Consider the following 19,527-nt stretch of genomic DNA (forward strand, 5'->3'; position numbering starts at 1 on the left):
GGAAAGACAATAAACCCCAATTTAACACCTTCCCGTCCACCCTGGCACCCCTGGGTTTGAATGCCCAGTGGGGGGGAAGGGCAGTCGATCATCTGACCATTGTCATGGTGGTCACATGTTTGGAAGCTGGTCCTGCCAACTACGGATCTTTAGTTTAGACTGACAGCTGTCATTGACAGCTCGGTCTATGTGCTGGGAGTATGCAGTGATCTGAGATAGTGTTTACTGCATTTCTTGTTCCTTTATATCTGTAGAGATTGTTAAATTCTCCATTGTGTACAATGACAGATATTCATTTTTTTTATGGTTTTCACAGAAACGGTTTACAATTACCTAAGGCAGCCTGTTAAATGCTCCTATAGATCAGTGTTGTCAACCTACCAGATTGAAATTTACTGGCACGACACCCGAAATTTACTGGCGCAGCCACGTTTTTACTTACGCATTTCACAAAAGTTACTAAATTAAATTTGTAGGTGCAAATTTCAGTATTTAGGCTACAAACAAGTACGCTAGGCAAATAGCAATGTGATTTAAGGTAGATATTAAGGTAAAAAACATATTTTTGTTATTTTCGATATAATAAGGGCAAATTATTTAGTCACATCATCCCCTGCCTCCATCTCCCTCTGCCACCAAAACCCCCTTCCTTCACCCCCCTCTGCGGTGCCACAATCTCCCCCTGCCTCCAATCTCCCTCTGCCTCCAATCTCCCCCAGGCCCACTGCCTCCAATCACCTCCTGCCTCCATCGTCCCCTGCCTCCACCCCCCTCTGCAGTGCCACCAATGACCCGTCTCCATCCCCACCCTCTGCGATGCCACCACCCCCCTCTGCAGTGCCACCAACACCCCCTGCCTCCAATCACCCCCTGCCACCAACACCCCCTGCCTCCAATCTCCCCCAGGCCCTCTGCCTCCATCCCCCTCTGCGGTGCCACCAACAACCCCTTTCTCCATCCCCACCCTCTGCGATGCCACCATCCCCCTCTGCAGTGCCACCAACACCCCCTGCCTCCAATCACCCCCTGCCACCACAACACCCCCTGCCTCCAATCTCCCCCAGGCCCCCTGCCTCCATCCCCCTCTGTGGTGCCACCAACAACCCCTTTCTCCATCCCCACCCTCTGCGATGCCACCATCCCCCTCTGCAGTGCCACCAACACCCCCTGCCTCCAATCACCCCCTGCCACCAACACCCCCTGCCTCCAATCTCCCCCAGGCCCCCTGCCTCCAATCACCCCCTGCCTCCATAGTCTCCTGCCTCCATCCCCCTCTGCGGTGCCACCAACAACCCCTGTCTCCATCCCCCACCCTCTGCGGTGCCACCAACACCCCCTGCCTCCAATCTCCCTCTAGGGTGCAACCCCAGCCACCATCACCCCCTGCCTACAATCATCCCCTGCCTCCAATCTCCACGCACAGTTCCAAGCCGAACCGATCTCGGCTATTTTTACTGGCACATTCCCGCAACCACGGACATTTATGAACGGGGAAAAAAGTGCCGTTTTTACAGACTGTCCGTAAAAATACGAACGGTTGGCAACACTGCTATTGATTAATCTTTTCATGGTTTTACAGTTGTTACATGGCAACCAGCAAAATTTGAGACCTTTTCAACAGAAACAGTGCAATCAATGCCTTTGCTTCGTTGTGCTTCTAAAGTATTGTCAAATACTATAATTAACACGCAGGTATCTTGAATGTTATGATTTAATCGCTATTTTTATAATAAGGTTCTATAATATATTATCAGAAAATATTGACCTCAAAGAAGGTCAAACCTAAGGTCCAGGGCGGACTGGGCCCCACTTTGTCTGCATGTCAATACTAAAATCAAATAAAAGGAAATTAATGCAAGAAGTTACCATATATACTCGAGTATAAGCCAAGTTTTTCAGCACCCTGAAAATGCCACCCTCGGCTTATACTCGAGTCACGTGTTTTCGCCTGATCTCCCGAATTTTAGGGACCTGGTACCGGCCTCTGGACCCCAAAACTTGGCACACACATTCCTCTACAAGTGTGCAAAGTTTTCTGTCTGGGGGACCTACAGCCGGGGAGCACCGATTTTTCAAAGTCGGGCACCCCTTCCAATATACTCCCATGTTAAACCTAAGTCTAGTCATGGACACAGTGAGGCATGGGCACAGTGAGGCATGGGCACAGTGAGGCATGCAGATAGACACCCTAGGCTTATACTCGAGTCAATACAGTTTTTTGTGGTAAAATTAGGTGCCTCGGCTTATATATATTCGGGTCGGCTTATATTTGACTATATACAGTATATAAAATCTATTCTTGAAGTTACATTTGAGGTTATCTATGGCGGTGGCTAGCATTTGTTACAGATTAAAAAGGTGGAGCATTGGTGCCATCCATGTTGTACAGTGAGTGTTGATGCTCTAGCATACCCAATTTAATCTGGTATATTTTAAGAACTAGTTTTATCTTATGTTTGCCCACCAATTGTTATCACTCACTAAAGGTAAAAGCAGTGGATAGAAGAAGAGCTGGGAGCTGGCCACATCCATAGGCATGACCAGCTGTCTCTGAAATGTCCTCTCATCGGTGGCGATCTCTGTGCTCCCCACCAGAACTTCGTTCTTTAACAAGCAGTTCATGTAGACTGGAAGAACTTTCATGGAGTCAGGAAGAATGAGCTGATGGGAAAGATGGGAAGAGTATTACAGTTTACACTTTACTTTCCACAATCAAATTTAGTTATGTGAATTTTTCATGTCCTAAATGGAACACAAAATGGACATTCATTACAAAGAAACTCTATGATGTGTACTGTGAGATTCCATACTTACAGAAATACATGGGTTGCCTTTGCTAACATCTTCTGACATCAGCAAAAGCATACTAATCCAGCAGCTTTAATATTTTAAGGCTTCATTTCCACTGGCGTTTTTACAGCCACTTTTCTGAGCGTTTTTTACAGCTTAAAAACGCCTGTCCATGTTATTCTATGGCATCATGCCACATGCAAATGGCATAGGCGTTTTTGAGCTGTAAAAAAAACGCGGGACCAGGGCGTTCTGTGGCTCCAGCAATAGAGCTGTAAAAACGCCAGACATTAAAAAACGCTCAAAAACGCGCAAAAACGCTACCGTGTTTACAAAATAAACATGGACATGCATTTTTAAGCTGTAAAAAAGGCTAAAAAAAGTGGCTGTAAAAACGCCAGTGGAAATGAAGCCTAATTGTTTCTACATGAATGCTTTTCCTCCATTGAAGGCATGTGTACAGAAAAAAAAGACAGTTACAATAAATGAAAGCACACTAGTTTGACGTGGATATAATAATATTGGGAAATAAGCAGACAGGATACAATAGTGGTGATAAGAACAGAGAGATACTGATACTGATATACAGAATTGCATAATAAAAAGACTTGATAATTTATACCAGGGCTCGACAAATCCCGGGCACCAGGTCGCCATGGCGACTAGAAATAGTGTCCTGGCGACTTGGCTTGGAAGGGGGGCAAAAAAAAATGTTTTGTTTTTTTTTGTGAGCTGGCACCATCTGGTGGTGAGCCGTTGATATTAAGTTATTACCACCAGATGTGTAAGCTGGCGCCATCTGGTGGTGGTCGTTGGTATTACAAGTTAAGCATTACAAGTTAAACAGCAATTCTAATGTCATTTTTCACTATTTTCACTGCCATCTTCTTCCCTCTAATTAGAACCCCCAAACATTATATATATTTTTTATCCTAACACCCTAGAGAATAAAATGGCGATCGTTGCAATACTTTCTGTCACGCCGTATTTGCGCAGCGGTCTTACAAGCGCACTTTTTTGGGAAAAAATTACACTTTTTTAAATTAAAAAATAAGACAACAGTAAAGTTATCCCCATTTAAAAATTACACTTTTTTTAATTAAAAAGTAAGACAACAGTAAAGTTATCCCCATTTTTTTTAATATTATTAAAGATAATGTTACGCTGAGTAAATTGATACCCAACATGTCACGCTTCAAAAATACGTCCGCTCGTGGAATGGCGACAAACTTTTACCCTTTAAAATCTCCATAGGCGACGTTTAAAAAATTCTACAGGTTGCATGTTTTAAGTTACAGGGGAGGTCCAGGGCTAGAATTATTGCTCTCGCTCTACCAATCGCGGCGATACCTCACATGTGTGGTTTGAACACCGTTTACATATGCGGGCGCTGCTCACGTATGTGTTCGCTTCTGCGCGCAAGCTCGTCGGGACGGGGTGCGTTTTCTGGCTCCTAATTTTTTTAGCTGGCTCCTAGATTCCAAGCAAATTTGTCAACCCCTGATTTATACTTACTTGGCTAACAGCCGAGGGACTTGCACAGTGCTTCCTATAGCATGCCAGCATGTGAGCCGTCTGACTGATCAACACATCACGCACTGTCTTCAGAGGGTGTTGCAGGATTGCTTTGTAAGCTGAGATGACAAGACAATGAAAGGTTTTAGGGGGGGGGGTTGCAAATACTAGCATTCCATCATTTAAAGGTACGTTTCTGCTAGGAATGTAAAGAAGGAGCTGCAGTACCAAGTGAGTCCACTAGATGTCATAATTCTTTCACAAAGAGCTGTGCAGTATATTTACTGTATGGTATTCTGTGCAGACTTTACCAGCACTAGGTATAGTGCTTTGACTATTATATGCATTCTCTGCGATTCAAAAATGGAATAAGACATTTGAGAAGAATGGAATGCTGCATATCAATTTCTGTGTTCCATTCCCTTGTACATATTACATTATAAACTGCCTTTTTGAAAATGCCCTACTTGTGTCTATGAGACGCTCTCCTGAGTGTGGTTCACTTTCACATGTAGATATGGCTGGAAATTATTCACTGCCCAACAACAGAGTTCTGACTAAAAAGACCACAAGTTACCTGATTTAGCAAAGAAGTTTATGAGGGCGTCTGTCTCACAGCTCTTGTATAGATCTGCAAGTTGTGAACTGCAGTTGAGACTAATGTTGTGAACCAATAGACGTCTTTGTCCGCTGATGGTTGTGTACAGAACAGCGCACTGCATAACACAGGAGAAAAATAATTATTTAATATACACACATATATTAAAGCAGTTGTATACCCGCAACTATTTTAATAAATTTTTTTACACCTAAAAGGCAAAAGCCATAATGAGCTAGTATGCACCGCTTACTAGCTCATTATGAAATACTTACCTTGGAACGAGGTGTGTAGAACTTACCTGGTCCACGCCGAGCGAGATGTCATCTTGCCTCGGCGTGTCTTCCGGGTATCGCCGCTCCAGCGCTGTGATTGGCTGGAGCGGCGATGTCGTCGCGCATGCGTGCTGGAGACTTCATTCCGGCAAGGTCCGGCGGCTGCCGGGCCTCTAGCCGAGGATCTCCGCTGCGCATGTGCCGCTGCAGTCAGCGGCGCATTGCGAGGGGAATATCTCCTAAACCGTACAGGTTTAGGAGATATTCTTTATACCTACAGGTAAGCCTTATTATAGGCTTACCTGTAGGTAAAAGTGGTAGTAAAGACTTCACTACCACTTTAACTACATTACATTTTTTTCAAATAACAATTTTTTATTTTTCAAAAAAATTTCAGTACAGAGTATAGCAGCAGTTCAAGTACAGAAGATGAGCGGAGATACAAAATTCCAGCTAGGTGGGCTTACACAGTGGCTCCATCTCTATGTCTGCTATCGGTGATATGTAACCCAATTGGAGATCTAAAAGAAAGAGTAAAGAAAAGAAGAAATAGGGAAAGAGAGGGGGTGGATGTAAGGAGGGAATGGGGTGAGGAGGGGGGGACAGGGCGGGGAGGGAAGCGAGAAGGAAAAAGGTAAAGAGGAGAAGGGACAGGAGAGACGGGGGGGGGGGGGGGGGGGAGGCAGGCAAGATTGTCAGGGTGAGCAGCGTACCTTGGCGGCCTATTGTCGACTCACGGCGGGTCCTCCACCACGTGCCACCTCTCCCAGACCAGATCATGGGCATCCAACCTATCCTGGATCCTAGCCGTCATTTTTTCCATGAGTTCTACATCTTTGACCCTAGCATAGAGGGCTTCTTGTGATGGGGGGGTTGGTTTCTTCCAATGAAGCGCTATCAAGCACCTTGCAGCTGTGGTTATGTGTCTCAGCAGTTTCTTGTAGGGTTTAGCTATGCGAGGGAGGGATAGGCCTAGTAAGAACAGCTTCGGGGAGAAGGGTATGGGCGCCTCCAGGAGGCGAGATAGGAGCTCTTGCGTTTGAGTCCAGAATGGGACAATCAGGGGACACGTCCAGTAGATATGGAACAGTGTGCCCTTAGCTTGGCCACAGCGCCAGCATCGGTCAGAGGTGGAGGGGTAGATCCTATGGAGGACGTCCGGGGTCAGGTACCAAAAGAACAGCACTTTATACATATTTTCCTTATAAAGGGTGCAGATTGAACTCTTGGCCGCCTGCCTCCAAACCGCCCCCCACTCGTCCTCCGAGAGTACCTCCCCCAGCTCCTTCTCCCATCGGAGCATATAAGTATGTTTACCTTTGGTTTGTATGGGGTATTCATTAAGGATTTGGTAAATGTCTGATATGAGGCCCCTTCGGGCAGTGCCCTCGAGGATGATTCGCTCAAATGGGGTCGGTTTTGAGAAGAGGAGCCGGGGAGCGATTGTTTGGGCGTAGTGCCTGATCTGTAGGTAGCTGAAAAAAGCTTGCCGTGGAATGTCATGCTTGGCTTGGAGATCAGTGAAGGAGTGTAAGGTGCGGGATCTGGGGTCTACTAAATGACCAAAGTGGAATAGGCCTCGTGAAGCCCAGGGCCAGGACATCTGGTGGGTGAGACTGGTCGGTACTTTAGGGTTGTAGAGGAAAGAGGTCAGCAGGGAGCTATCGGACCGAAGTCGACCGTCTCGGGCTAGCCTCCTCCATGTACTTTGAAGCTGCCGCATGGAGCCCAGTAAGCGTCCGGGCTCCACTGCCGCATCCGCGTTCCACAGGAGGTTGTTGGGGTGTATCGGCGCCAGCCAGATCTTTTCCACCTCCGTCCATCTATTGTAAGACTTCTGGGGGAACCATGATGCCACCGCCCGGAGCTGCGAGGCCTGGTAGTATTTGACCAGGTCTGGAAAGGCCAGACCTCCCTCGGCTCGTGATGCCGTCATAACCGAACGTGGGATCCTGTGGCGTTTGTAGTTCCACACATACCGGAGGAGGTCAGTTTGTAGGGTTCGCAGATGCGCGCAGGGGACCGGGACAGGGAGGGTCTGGAAGAGGTATAGTAGTTTTGGGAGGACAACCATCTTTATTGCCGCTATCCGGCCCAATAGGGATATCTGGTGGGACTTCCATTTGTGGATCAGTGCCCTTATTGAGCTGTATAGGGGGGGGAAGTTGGCTTGGTACAGGGATGCAAAGCTTGGGGTCAATTGGACCCCCAGGTATTTCAGGGAGGTGCGCTCCCAGTGGTACGGGAAGACGGACTGCAGGTGTAGGGCCTCTGGTTCGGGCATATTGATCGGCATGGCCATAGACTTAGACGTATTAGTCTTATATCCCGAGAGGGCCCCGTAGCACTCTAATTCCCTGTGTAAGTTAGGCAGGGAGATGCGGGGGCGCGTTAGTGTCAGGATGATGTCATCGGCAAAGAGGGAGATCTTAAATTCCCTCCCCCTTACTGGGATTCCTCGGATGTCCGGGTTGCCTCGGATCGTCGCTGCTAAGGGCTCGACGCAGAGAGCAAAGAGGAGGGGGGAGAGGGGGCACCCCTGGCGTGTTCCATTAGTAACGGGGAAGGTGGATGAATTGGCAAAGGGCGTTTTCACCTGCGATATCGGGTTGGTATAGAGGTGCCGGACCGCCCGGAGGAAAGGTCCCCTAAATCCCATATGCCTTAACGTGGCGAGCATGAAGGGCCAGCCAAGGCGGTCAAACGCCTTTTCTGCGTCCAGACTCAGGAGCAAAGACTCCGGTCCCTCCCTGCTCGCCACGTCAATTAGGTCAATCACCTTCCTCGTGTTGTCCCCCGCTTGGCGGAGGGGGACAAAGCCCACCTGGTCTTTATGGACCAGAGAGGGTAAAACTACATTTAGGCGGAGGGAGAGGACCTTTGTGAAGATCTTGAGATCAGAGTTCAGCAGGGCTATCGGCCTGTAGCTAGCGCATAGTGAGGGGTCCTTGTCTGGTTTGGGGATGAGGGTGATGAATGAGCGCTGCATGTCTTGCGGGATGGGGGTCTGCTGTAGGAAGGCATTGAAGAGCTTCGTCATGTGAGGGAGGAGTGTGGGGAGGAAGGTCTTATAGTATTCGTATGGAAACCCGTCAGGGCCTGGGGATTTGTGGGCGGGTAGGGACTTAATGGCCGCGGTCAGTTCCTCTCCTGTAATGGGAGCGTTAAGGGAGGCTAGGTCGTCCGGTTGTAACCGGGAAATGCCCGCCCGAGATAGGTATTGTGTCATCCTGTCTAGCAGGTCGGGGGGGGGTGGGTCATGCGGGATTTCTGGCTTGTTATACAGGTCGGCGTAAAATGCTGCGAAGGTATCCGCAATACTCTGTGGGTGTGATAAAAAATTGCCCGAGCCGTCCTGGACCTGGTGCGGGGTGGACGCGAGCGAGCGGTCTGCTAGTTTCCTCGCCAGTAGCGCCTGTGCCTTGTTACCCTTGTCATAGTATACCTGGCGGAGGCGTACTAGAGCTTTCTCGACCCAACGCGAGGTCCCGGAGTGTTGAGCGTACCAGGGCGATACGTTTCAGTAGCGTCAGGGAGGGGGAAGACTGTAAGCGAATCTCTAGGGCCCGGAGCTGCGCTTCCGCCTGTTTTCTAGCCGACTCGGCATTCCTCTTAAGGGCCGAGGATATGGCCATGCACCGTCCCCTAATTACCGCCTTGTGGGCGGCCCACAGTGTGGTAGTGGAGACGTCCTGTGTGTCATTTTCGCTGAAGTAAAGTTGCAGGGTGGAGTCTATTTCCATTTTGGAGGGGGTGTGTTTCAGGAGAAAGTCATTCAGGCGCCAGTTATAGGGCCTGCGGGTGGGGGTGTTGAGGTCAATGGTCAAGGTTATGGGGGCATGGTCGGACCAGGAGATGGGCAGGATCTGTGCGGAGTCAGTAACACGTAATGTAGTATTGTTGACTAAGAAGTAATCTATACGTGAGTGCGTATGGTGGGGGGATGAATAGAATGTGAACTGGCGATCCCCTGGGTGAAGCGCCCTCCATGCATCGAATAGCGCATGTTTCCTCGTCAGCTGACGGAAGAGTTTAGAGTCCCGTAGGGCTTATGTTTGAGAGGCTCGGGGGTTCACCACCAGGCGGTCCCAGGTCGCCGAATGGGGCAAGTTAAAGTCCCCCCCCACTACCAGTAGGTCGTGGGGGGATTTAGCCAGGCGGGTAAGAACCCGGCTTAGAAATCTGTGCTGATGTGCGTTGGGGGCATACAAGGTGCATAAAGTTATGTCCCGAGAGTGCCATGTCCCCCTCAGAATGATGAAGTGGCCCAGGGGGTCGATGTAGGAGTCTGTGCAAGTGAAGGGAGTTCCCCGTTTGATCAGGATTGCGACCCCTGCCCGTTTGCGTGGACTGAAGGCCTGGTATATTAAGGGGAAATACCTGGATGCAAAGGTAAAGGAATCGCCCTTGGAAAAGTGTGACTCCTGTACCATTATAATCTCTGCTCCTGTTTGCCTGAATTCCCTAAGTGCTAGGTGACGTTTTCTGTTAGAGTTAAGCCCGTGTACGTTTAGAGATAGCAACTTAGCCATATTGTGGGTGGAGAGAACGCGGTTTGTACTTAGCTGGAGTTGGTCGAGCTGCATCTGGTTCTGGGAGGGCGAGTGGGGAGACCGCCGGGGCGACGGCAACCAAGGCGTGCTGTCGGGTGCTGCCTGCACGGGAGAGGAGAGAGAGGTGTCTGAAAAGAGAGAAAAGAGTGAGAACAAAGACAAAACATAACACTTCAACAATCAACAATGGGGGCCCGAATGGCCCGAGGGCCCTCAGGTCCCAACAGTTCCTTAAGGACCTCCCGACCAAAAAGTCCGAAAGCATAGGTCGGGGGGGCAGGGGGGTGGCGTGGAGGAACTCCACTGTGGGGGTTAGGGGAATAGGAACTCTTAGGCTATCAGCCATGGGGGGGTCCATGATCAAAAGGACAGCCTCTTCGACTTCTCATCCGAGATAGGCCCGATGTGTGGCATAGGGGTAAGGCTAGGGCAACCGGGGGTGAATAGTGGGGTAAGAGCAAAGAAAAAAGCAAAAGTCCAAAATCAGCAATAGGACCGGAGAGTCTCCCGCAGTGTTCGAGGTGGATTTCGTGGCCGGGGCGACCAACTTAGGTGTGCTTGTGCCTGGGGGAGTTGCGGGCAGGGTCCCGGCCCCTGGGACTTTTAGGCGGCGGGACTCTCTGCCAGACTACTGGTGGAGGGGGCGGCGTGGCCACAAGGTCCCAATCCGGCAGCCGGGGGACGGGAATGTCCAGAGTTTTGCAGAAGTCATCCAAGTCTTCTGGGTAGCGTAGGGTGGCTGAGGTCCCCTGGTGGTTGGCGGACAGGCTAAAGGGGAAGCCCCATCGATACACAATGTCCTTGTCTTGCAAGGTGCGGAGCAGGGGTTGTAGTAGGCGTCGTTTCTGCAACGTGATCCAAGATAGATCCGGGTAGAGCTGTAGAGGGTTGTTGTCAAAGCGGAGGTTGCGCATGGGACGGGCTTTGCGCATTATGTTTTCCTTCAGAGGGTAGGAGTTTATGCGGCATATGACGTCCCGTGGTTTGGAGGCTGGGCCCTTTGGTTTAAGGGCTCGGTGGGCTCTGTCCATCTCAATGGTCTTGTCTGTTGGTTCCCCCAGTATTTCGTTAAATAAATTCTGAAGGGTGAGCTGCAGATCTTCTGCCCCGTCTGCCTCAGGGAGGCCGCGTATGCGGATGTTGTTGCGGCGCCCCCTGTTGTCCAGGTCTTCAACATGCCGCTGCATGTCCCTTAACATGAGACGGTGGTCTGATGCCTGGGTCTGGGTGCGATGTACCGCTAGTTTAGTCTCTTGAATCTCCTCCTCTGCCATTTCCATTCTGTCGTTTAAATGTTTGAGGCCCGTTTGGAGGACTTGAATTTCAGCGCGGCATGTCGCCTTAACGTCCTCCACAAGCTGTTTGAAATCATCTTTAGTGGGGATGGCTTGCAAGTAGGACTGCCATGGTGGGGGGGGGGTGGTAGGGGGGTCCCCTGGCATCATAGGTGGACTGTAGTGGGTCAGTGGGGGATGGGTAGCGAGCGGAAGCTGGTTCCCTGTGCTGTCTAGCCTCTCGGGGGGGTTGCTGGGGTAGTTCCCATGGGTCGGACCAGGCCTCAGCCTGATCCCCAGGTGGGGTGTGGGCCCTCCCGTGCCATGGAGCGCTGGTGCTGGCCATGGAGGCATATGAGGGGGGAGAGATCCCCAGCTGAACCCCAGGCTCCAGGTGAGTGGGTGTTTGGGTCTGTCTCTGAGCTGCTGGGGAGGTGGATCCCGGCCTAGTAGTAGCAGAGGAGCTGCTGCGTTCTGGAAGGCCCATGGAGGCCTGGGAGCATGCGGAGGCCTGCAGGGCCGGAAAATCCTCCTCAAGCGTGAGGGAGGGGGAGAACTGTGAGCCGCCGTGCTGTTCAAGGTCCGGGGCCGTTCGTAGCAGGCGGGGGAAGGCCCCCGTGCATGGCGTGTCCCGCTCCAGAGAGGCAGTGAGGGCTGGGGCCTGTGACTCGTGGTCCGCTGCGGGGGGGTGGGGGTGCTTAGCTTCACTCACCCACGGCTGTGAGCCATCCTGGCTCAGGGATGGAGCGGTGGACTGACCTCGCGTCGGGGATGGCTCCGGATGGTGAGGCAGGAGGGAGCGATGCGGAGAGACCTCCGTTCTGTTGATGGCCGCGTCCGGCGCCATCTTGTCTCCTCCGCCCGGCGGCATGTCGGGCGGTTTAAAGTAGTCTTTGAGGGTCGCAGCGGAGCCTGGGGGGGGTTGGGATGATCCCCTTGTCTTGCTGGATCTGGTGGTCCGCGATCCGCCCATGGATGGCGGCGATTACCCCCGTTTTTTTGCCTGTTAGCTGCGGGCTGGAGAGGAGCTCTCAGGGGATGCTTCCTTCCAGGCTGGCTTCCGGTCACGCCCCCCCAACTACATTACATTTTAATATGTGCTTTGAGTACAGTAAAATGAAACCTTTCTACTTTTATAGTCACTTTGCTCAGTGTAACCTCTACAGTCACTCTTCTGAATTTCCACTGAACTGAGCCTACAGAACAAAGGAGCTCACACTTGTGAAATGATTAAAGTTGGGTGGGCCCATTGGGAAAGGTTACAGTGGCTGTAAACCCTCTCATATACCCAGTGAAGCAAATAGCTTCAGGTGATACACACAGATGAAACAAATCCTCCTACATAAGTTTTACTTGTTTATCTGCAGTTTTCTCTTCTCTACACCCCTTCAAAAGGGCAGAACCGCTTTAAAATCCCTCTCTATCTGTTAGTATCACATAGGAGGGGGCGAAGAGGCTGCAGTTACACTGTATGCTGGTTCTTGTAGTGCATTTTCTTTTTTACCCAAATAAAGGGCACGTCTTTTTAAGACTTTGGAGTGTGGCTGTCCATATATCTCTTGCTCTGCATACAGTGTGTGAGACCTGATTGGAGGAAAGGGACACATCCCCTCCACACAGCAAACAGGTACAAAAGAAGGATACAGAGCTGTGTTCTGAATAGACAACCTCAATGCTGAGCTCCCTCCCCCGTCACAAATGTATCTAATGTTGGGAAAACATGTCAGAAGTTACTTATGCTGATAACAAAGGAACAAAGCACCAGAGAAAAACGACACTTAGAGCTTTGGAGATAAGACAAGTAAACATTACAGATATGTGTGCTTTGCTCAGATTTCATGACTGAGGTTTACAACCTCTTTAAAATAAAGCTTCAGCCACAGCTATTTTTCTAGATATGGAGAGTGATGAGAGGTTGGGACCTGTTTCGAGTTTTATTCGTCTTTTTCTGAGGAAGACATCTACATGTGTTTTGAAGTTGCTGACACTAGTGCCACTACCTGAGGGAGGATGTTCCTCACATTTTACTGCTCTATTAGTAAAGAATCCTTTCTTATACCACCTTTCTTCTAACCTCAAATTGTGGCCACGTGTCCCCTTCAGGGACCTTACAGTAAACAGTATATTACAGTTACTGGAGTCACTTTTGATATATTTGTATATTGTAATTATATTTCCTCTTGTAGCGGTTGTATGCCCTAAAAAAATAAAATAAAAAATTCTGAAAGGCAAAATGAGCTAGTATGTACCGCATACTACCTCATTATGAAATACTTACCTTAGAACAAAATGCCCGCACCGCCTCCCGGTCACCCCTGAGGGAGCTGACATGTTCCCTCTGCGTTTCTTCCGGGTTCACAGCTCCGGCGCAGTGAGTGGCCGAAGCCGCGATGACGTCCTCTTTCCGGCAAGTTACGGCAGCATCTGCTGGACCTTCAGGCTGCATTCACACCTAGGCGTACAAAATCGTGGCGTTTTGTCCCTGCGACAAATTGCAGCGTTTTGTACCGCGATTTGCGGCGAAAAAACGCCGCGATTGTGAATGCAGCCTCACCCCCTCTATGGAGATGGTTCACATCTCCTATGCCGAACGCCGAAAGCCGCCTGAAAAAAAGGTCCGGGACTTTTTTTCAGGCGGCAGGCGTACGGCGTTCGGAGTGGAGATGTGAACCATCTCCATAGAGGGCAATGTGTTTTCATCCCTCCAGCGTCTCGGGGCTGCTGCGGCGTCACACTACAGGCGACAAAACGCCTAGGTGTGAATGGGGGCTTAGAGCGCATGCGCTGCTGACATCAGCGGCTGCATGCAAGGTGAATATCTCCTAAATCATACAGGTTTAGGAGATATTCATTTTACCTACAGGTAAGCCTTATTATCGGCTTATCTGTAGGTAAAAATATGCAAGCGGGGTTTACAAGCGCTTTAGGTGCCTCTTACCAGAGTGCCTAACTGTTATCAATCCTCAGAGCTGAGGTTCCCCATGCCCCTTATTAATATTGGTGGCCTTCACTGAACTCTTTCTAAAGCCTCATACACACGATCGGACTTCAAACAAACTTTCCCGTGGATTTTTGTTCGAAGGGTGTTGGCAGTGAACTTGGTATGCGTACACACGGCAGGACTTTTTCAGCCAACAAACATGAACGTAGTGACGTAATTGACGTAGTTTTTCTGCTCTTTAGTGCCACCCTTTGGGCAACTTCTGCATTGGTTCTGAGCATGCGTGTTTGTACTTTGGACTTAAGTCCGATGGACTTCTGTACACACGATCGAACTGCTTCATCTGACTTTTGTTGCCGTAAAGTTTGTCTGTTTGCAGAGCGAACATTTGTGCGACGAAAACCGAAAAAGTTTGTCGGAGCGTACACACGGTCGGATTTTCGGAAAAACCTGGTCATTTTGAAGTTTGTTGTCAAAAAGTCAGATTGTGTGTATGGGCCTTAAGTCTCAGTTCACACTGGTGCGATGCAGGAGGAACCAGTGCGATTCGTGTGCAGGGTTCCCACATCTGACTCACAGGAAGTTCACACTGACATCTGTGAATCATTGTAGGTGTCAATATAAAGTTATTGGCCCGGATTCACGTAGCACTTACGCCGGCGTATCTCGAGATCCGCCGCGTAAGTGTCAATGTGCCCCGTCGTATCTCTGCGCCGTACCCATAGAACTAGATACGCCTGAAAATAGGCTTCCTCCGACTGACGCAACTTTCCTACGCCGGCGTATCTTGGGCGCATATTTACGCTGGCCGCCTCATTGCAAATATGCAAATGAGGGAGATACGGCGATTCACGAACGTAGTTGCGCCTGGCGCATCACATACGCGGTTTGCGTAAGGCTTACGTCCGGCGTAAAGTTAAGCCTCATAAAGCAGGGGTAAGTCATGTTAAGGTATGGACCAGGGAACAGCCGTCGTATTTTACGTCGTTTACGTAGTAGTACGTGAATAGGGCTGGACGTAGGTTACGTTCACGTCGTAGGCAGTGATTCGATGTATCTTAAGGAGTATTTCCGTCGTGATTCTGAGCATGCGCACTGGGATGCTTCCACGGGACGGCGTATGCGCCGTTCGTTCGGCCCATCATTTGCATGGGGTCACGCATCATTTAAATGGAGCACACCCACTTCCACCTACTTTGAATTAGGCCGGCTTACGCCGAAGAATTTACGCTACGCTGGCGCAACGTTGGGAGCAAGTGCTTTGTGAATACTGTGCTGGCCGTTCTGCGCTACATCGGCATAGCGTATATTCGATACGCTACGCCGGCATAACTATGCGCCGAGGTACGTGAATCCGGGCCAATGACATGTCCAAATCGGTTCGCAGGACAGTGCAAACTGTGGAATCGGATTGCATTGGTCTAAACACACTCATGCAATCCGATTCCAGTGTGGACCAAAAAAAAAGAGTCCTGCACCATTTTGGTGCGAATGCAATGCGATTTCAGTCATACAAACTGTATGGCTAAATTTGCATCACACAGACATTGTTGCAACATCTTTCTTGATGATTGGTGACCAAAAACGGAACCACATATTCAAGATGAGGCCGAACATATTAGCACCTTAGTGCATAACTTTAAATTTCTCAGTATTTAAAGCGGAGCTCCACCCTAAAGTGGAACTTCCGCTCATTGGATTCCTCCCCCCCTCCGGTGCCACAATTGGCACCTTTCGGGGGGACAGGACAGGTATCCTTTCCCACTTCCAGGAGTCCGGCCGAGACGTGGCATTTACGTCACCGCGGGGCTCCCTCCTCTCCTGGCCGCCGGGCTAATAGGAGAGAGGAGCAGGGCCTCGTGCATGCGCAGTAGGGTTCCCAGCGTGAAGCTGAAAGACTACACTGCCGGGTTCCCTTACCCGCAATGTTGGCGGCAGTGTAGCCTTTTGGCTTCACGCCGGGAACCCTACTGCCAACATCGAGGGACAGCAGGACAGGTAAGTGTCCATTTATTAAAAGCCAGCAGCTGAAGTATGTGTAGCTGCTGGCTTTTATTTATTTTTTCCCCGGACCTCCTCTTTAACCTCATCTGCCTTGTAGCTGCCCAATCCCCTATTTTATCAAGGTCTTTCAGTACTGATACCACATCCTGTACCAAATATATGTCCCTGCATCATTTGGAAGTAGATAAAGGAGCTGGAGTCCGCTTCTGATTCCTGAATGATACTTCATCAGTAAAATGGCAAGCAATCAAGGGCATTTACAAAATCAGCAAAGTGCCAACATGTTTCAGCCTTAATCTTAGCTACCTTGCTAAGGCTGGGTTCACACTTGTCCGACAAACGGTCCTACATTGGGAGCCTCATGTAGCATGACGTGTGAAAATCAATGTTTCCCTATGAGAGCTGTCTAAGGCTGGGTTCACACTACTACACTACTTTCATCCTACTTTGCTCTGCTACATCGGTCCTACATTTATCCTACATTGGTCCTACATCCATCCTACTTTCATGAACAGGATACTACTTTGGTCCGACTTCAATGATATTCAATGGGTTGAAGTAGGATCAATGTAGGACCAAAAGTAGTACAGGGAGCATTTTCAATACACTTTTAATACACGTCTTTTATAGTATTTTATCCAGCTTTTCTACTTATGCCATCATATTTATTTGTTTGCTGCAATCTTGGGCCACGCTGGGACCTGTAGTCCCACTGCACTGACATAAGCATTAAAGCACCAGCCTCTATAGCTCACCATCAGGCCAATAGAAGGAGCAGTGGCTCAGAGCGCGTAGCCCAATCAGCCTTTGTTCTCCCTGTCTGACCCTCCTCCCGGAAGTGTTCCTTGGAAGTAATCACGTGACCTGTGAGGCTGGAACAGACTTCATCCTGATGGCCACAGGACAGGCCTGAAGACTCCACACATCCTGCTTTCTTCACTTCTAAAGCAGCCCATGGATCCAGGACGAGGACTACAGGATGTTACAGATGAGCCTTCTTTCCTTACCTTCTTGTAAGTGTGTTTTGTACAATGTGTCATTAAAAGAACCTCTTTAATACTGCACTTAGGTGGCGCTTCCTTTCTCTACCCCTCTTAGGTTTAGGAGTGTGTCTATGGGAATGTTTCACCATTCTTCCAGAAGTGCATTTGTGAGGTCAGGTACTGATGTTGGATTAGAAGGCCTGGTTCGCAGTTTCCGCTCTAATTCATCCCAAGGGGGTTCTATTGGGTTCCGGCCAGGACTCTGCGCAGGCTAGTCATGTTTCTCCACCCCAAACTCGCTCATCCATGTCTTTATGGACCTTGCTTTGTCAAACACATCACTTTCCAGGTCAGCAACAAGGAGGAGAGAAGAGAAGATGTAAATCCGCTCAGCAACTTCCCCCCTACCTGGCGGCATCCGCTATGTCGGTCCCAGCCTTCAAATGGGCAAGTGGAGCCCAGTATACATGGAGGGGGAACGTGTTCGCGGGACACCGTTATGGGGGACGTGTGGAAGCAATCAGGCAATACCTCTGGATCATCAAGTTGCTGCATCAACTTAGACTCCAAATCTTGGGCATTGAGAACAACCACTGCACCCCTGTATCTATAGCCACCTTCTCTGTCAGGGTTATATTACATTTAAACTATCTCATCCTCTTACTCTTCAATTGAATTAAACCGGTAGTATATATTTTTATACACCTGGATACTGTATGTATTTCAAATATTGCTTTTTTTTTGTTTAATTGATGTATTGCTGTACCTAAGTTTTTGTTTCTGCTTGTTTTTGACATGGCTGCACAGAGGGCTTGCTTTAACTATAACTATACATAGGAAATTGCAGCTGAGGTGCTGCTTGACTGTACGTGTGGCTGTGTTTAAAAAGGAGCAGTACCTTCAGCAAGGTAGCTATGATTAAGGCTTCAGCTGAAACACGCTAGCACTGACTTTATGGATTCTCTGGATTGCTTGCCATTTAAGACCCCTTTCACACTGCAGTGCTGCTAAAACAGCTATGACTAAGCATTGAAGCTCAATGCGAAACGCGTCAGCTGTTTTCCCCACTGTGTGCTGATTCTTGTAGTGCATGTTTTCCTTTACCAATAAAGGGCACATCTTTAAGACTTTGGAGTGCGGCTGTCCATATATTCCTTCCTCTGCTGCTAAAACAGCGCTAAGGTGCCAGTTGTTTTTGTGGTGCTTTAGCAGCGCTTTTCGGGTGCTAGCCAGGACGGATTTTTCAAGGTCACCCGAACCTTTAAAAAAAGGAAAAAAGTCCTGTTTTGCGGTGCTTTCAAACCGCTTTTAAAAAGCTGCCCATTCATTTCAGCGGGCAGGGGCGTTTTGAGAGCGCTATTTATAGCACTTCCAAGCCACCCCAAAGATGCTGCTTGCAGAACTTTTCTTAACGTCCTGCTAGCGCATCACCCGAGTGTGAAAGCATTTATTGCAAAGAATGGAAATCAGTTTTCAGACGTTTTTTGGAGGCTTTTTCTAGCACTAAAACATGTGAAAACAGTGTGAAAGGGGTCTTACTGATAAAGTATGATTAAGTATCAGGCTCGGTTCACAAGCAGTTTGCTTTTGATCCATTTCTACAGTTCTTTTTTGCTGTGCGATTTTACTGCGATTTTGGAGCAATTTGCATTTTTTATGCTTTTTTTGGTCAATTTGTTGTTGGGCAAATCAAAAAATGCAAAGTGCAAATGTATGGAAAATTCACCCCAAGCTAAACTCGGGAATACCGCCAGGGAGGTTAAATGTCAGCAGCTACAGTATTTATAGCAGCTGACTTTACATTTTTGGAGGGGTGCGGGGGTGAAGCTCCGCTTTAAAAAATCAATACACTCACATAAAGAGCTTTAAAACAGTCATAAAGCATGGTGTGTGTCCTCGCCAACACAAGTCCCGGTCCACCAGGTGGATGGAGACTGTGGTCCAGCTGATCGGCAGTGCCAGGGCCTCCTGATTCCTGTGGAACGCAGAGTCGGGTGGATGTGACGTCACGATGGGATGTCTCCATCCACCTGGTGGACCGGGACTTGTGTTGGCAAAGACACATACACAGTGCTAGATGCCTGTTTTAAAGCTCTTTATGTGAGTACAATGATTTTATACATTTTAAAGTTGCTCAATCTGCTACACTTACAGTAACTGGCACTTGTCCGTCTCCCTCCTTTGATTAGTTTCTATGCAGAGCTGCACCAGATTTTGCATTCTCCATTCTTAGTAAATCTCCCCCATCAAGGATCTCTCAAATTCCCAGGAATTAAAATGTAAACAATATTCTCATATTGGAAATACCTGAATCAAAGCTCCTGTGTCTTCACTTAATTTGTCATCATGTTTAAACTCCACAGTCACTGCTTTGTCGGCATCAATGGCAGCCATTTCTACATCTGTGGTATTGTTCATATATATAGCACCAAAGAAATCTGTGGCCCTAAATCCTGCAAAGTAGCACACAAAACAATCATGCGGTTGGTATTGTAATCAGCGTTCATTATTATCACATTCTTTTTAGCAAACTTTATTTAGAATCATTAAAGAAAACATTCACGAAGGCTGGATTCACACCTACGCATTTTTAG

General features: G+C 48.9%; 1 protein-coding gene across 3 annotated transcripts in view; it reads right to left on the reverse strand.

Annotated features, from left to right (window-relative positions):
* Positions 1 to 19,527, reverse strand: part of SEC24D (SEC24 homolog D, COPII coat complex component) — a 164,864-nt gene that overhangs the window by 14,018 nt on the left and 131,319 nt on the right. For all 3 annotated transcript variants that reach the window (XM_040330135.1, XM_040330144.1, XM_040330127.1), the window contains exons 17-20: positions 19,241 to 19,386; positions 4,883 to 5,021; positions 4,306 to 4,424; positions 2,482 to 2,661 (exon numbers count right to left, since the gene is read on the reverse strand). In XM_040330135.1, the coding sequence (XP_040186069.1) occupies positions 2,482 to 2,661; positions 4,306 to 4,424; positions 4,883 to 5,021; positions 19,241 to 19,386 (584 nt within the window). The remainder of the gene's footprint in view (positions 1 to 2,481; positions 2,662 to 4,305; positions 4,425 to 4,882; positions 5,022 to 19,240; positions 19,387 to 19,527) is intronic.

The sequence above is a fragment of the Rana temporaria genome, chromosome 1 (genome assembly GCF_905171775.1).
Source record: "Rana temporaria chromosome 1, aRanTem1.1, whole genome shotgun sequence".
NCBI classification, from domain to species: domain Eukaryota; kingdom Metazoa; phylum Chordata; class Amphibia; order Anura; family Ranidae; genus Rana; species Rana temporaria.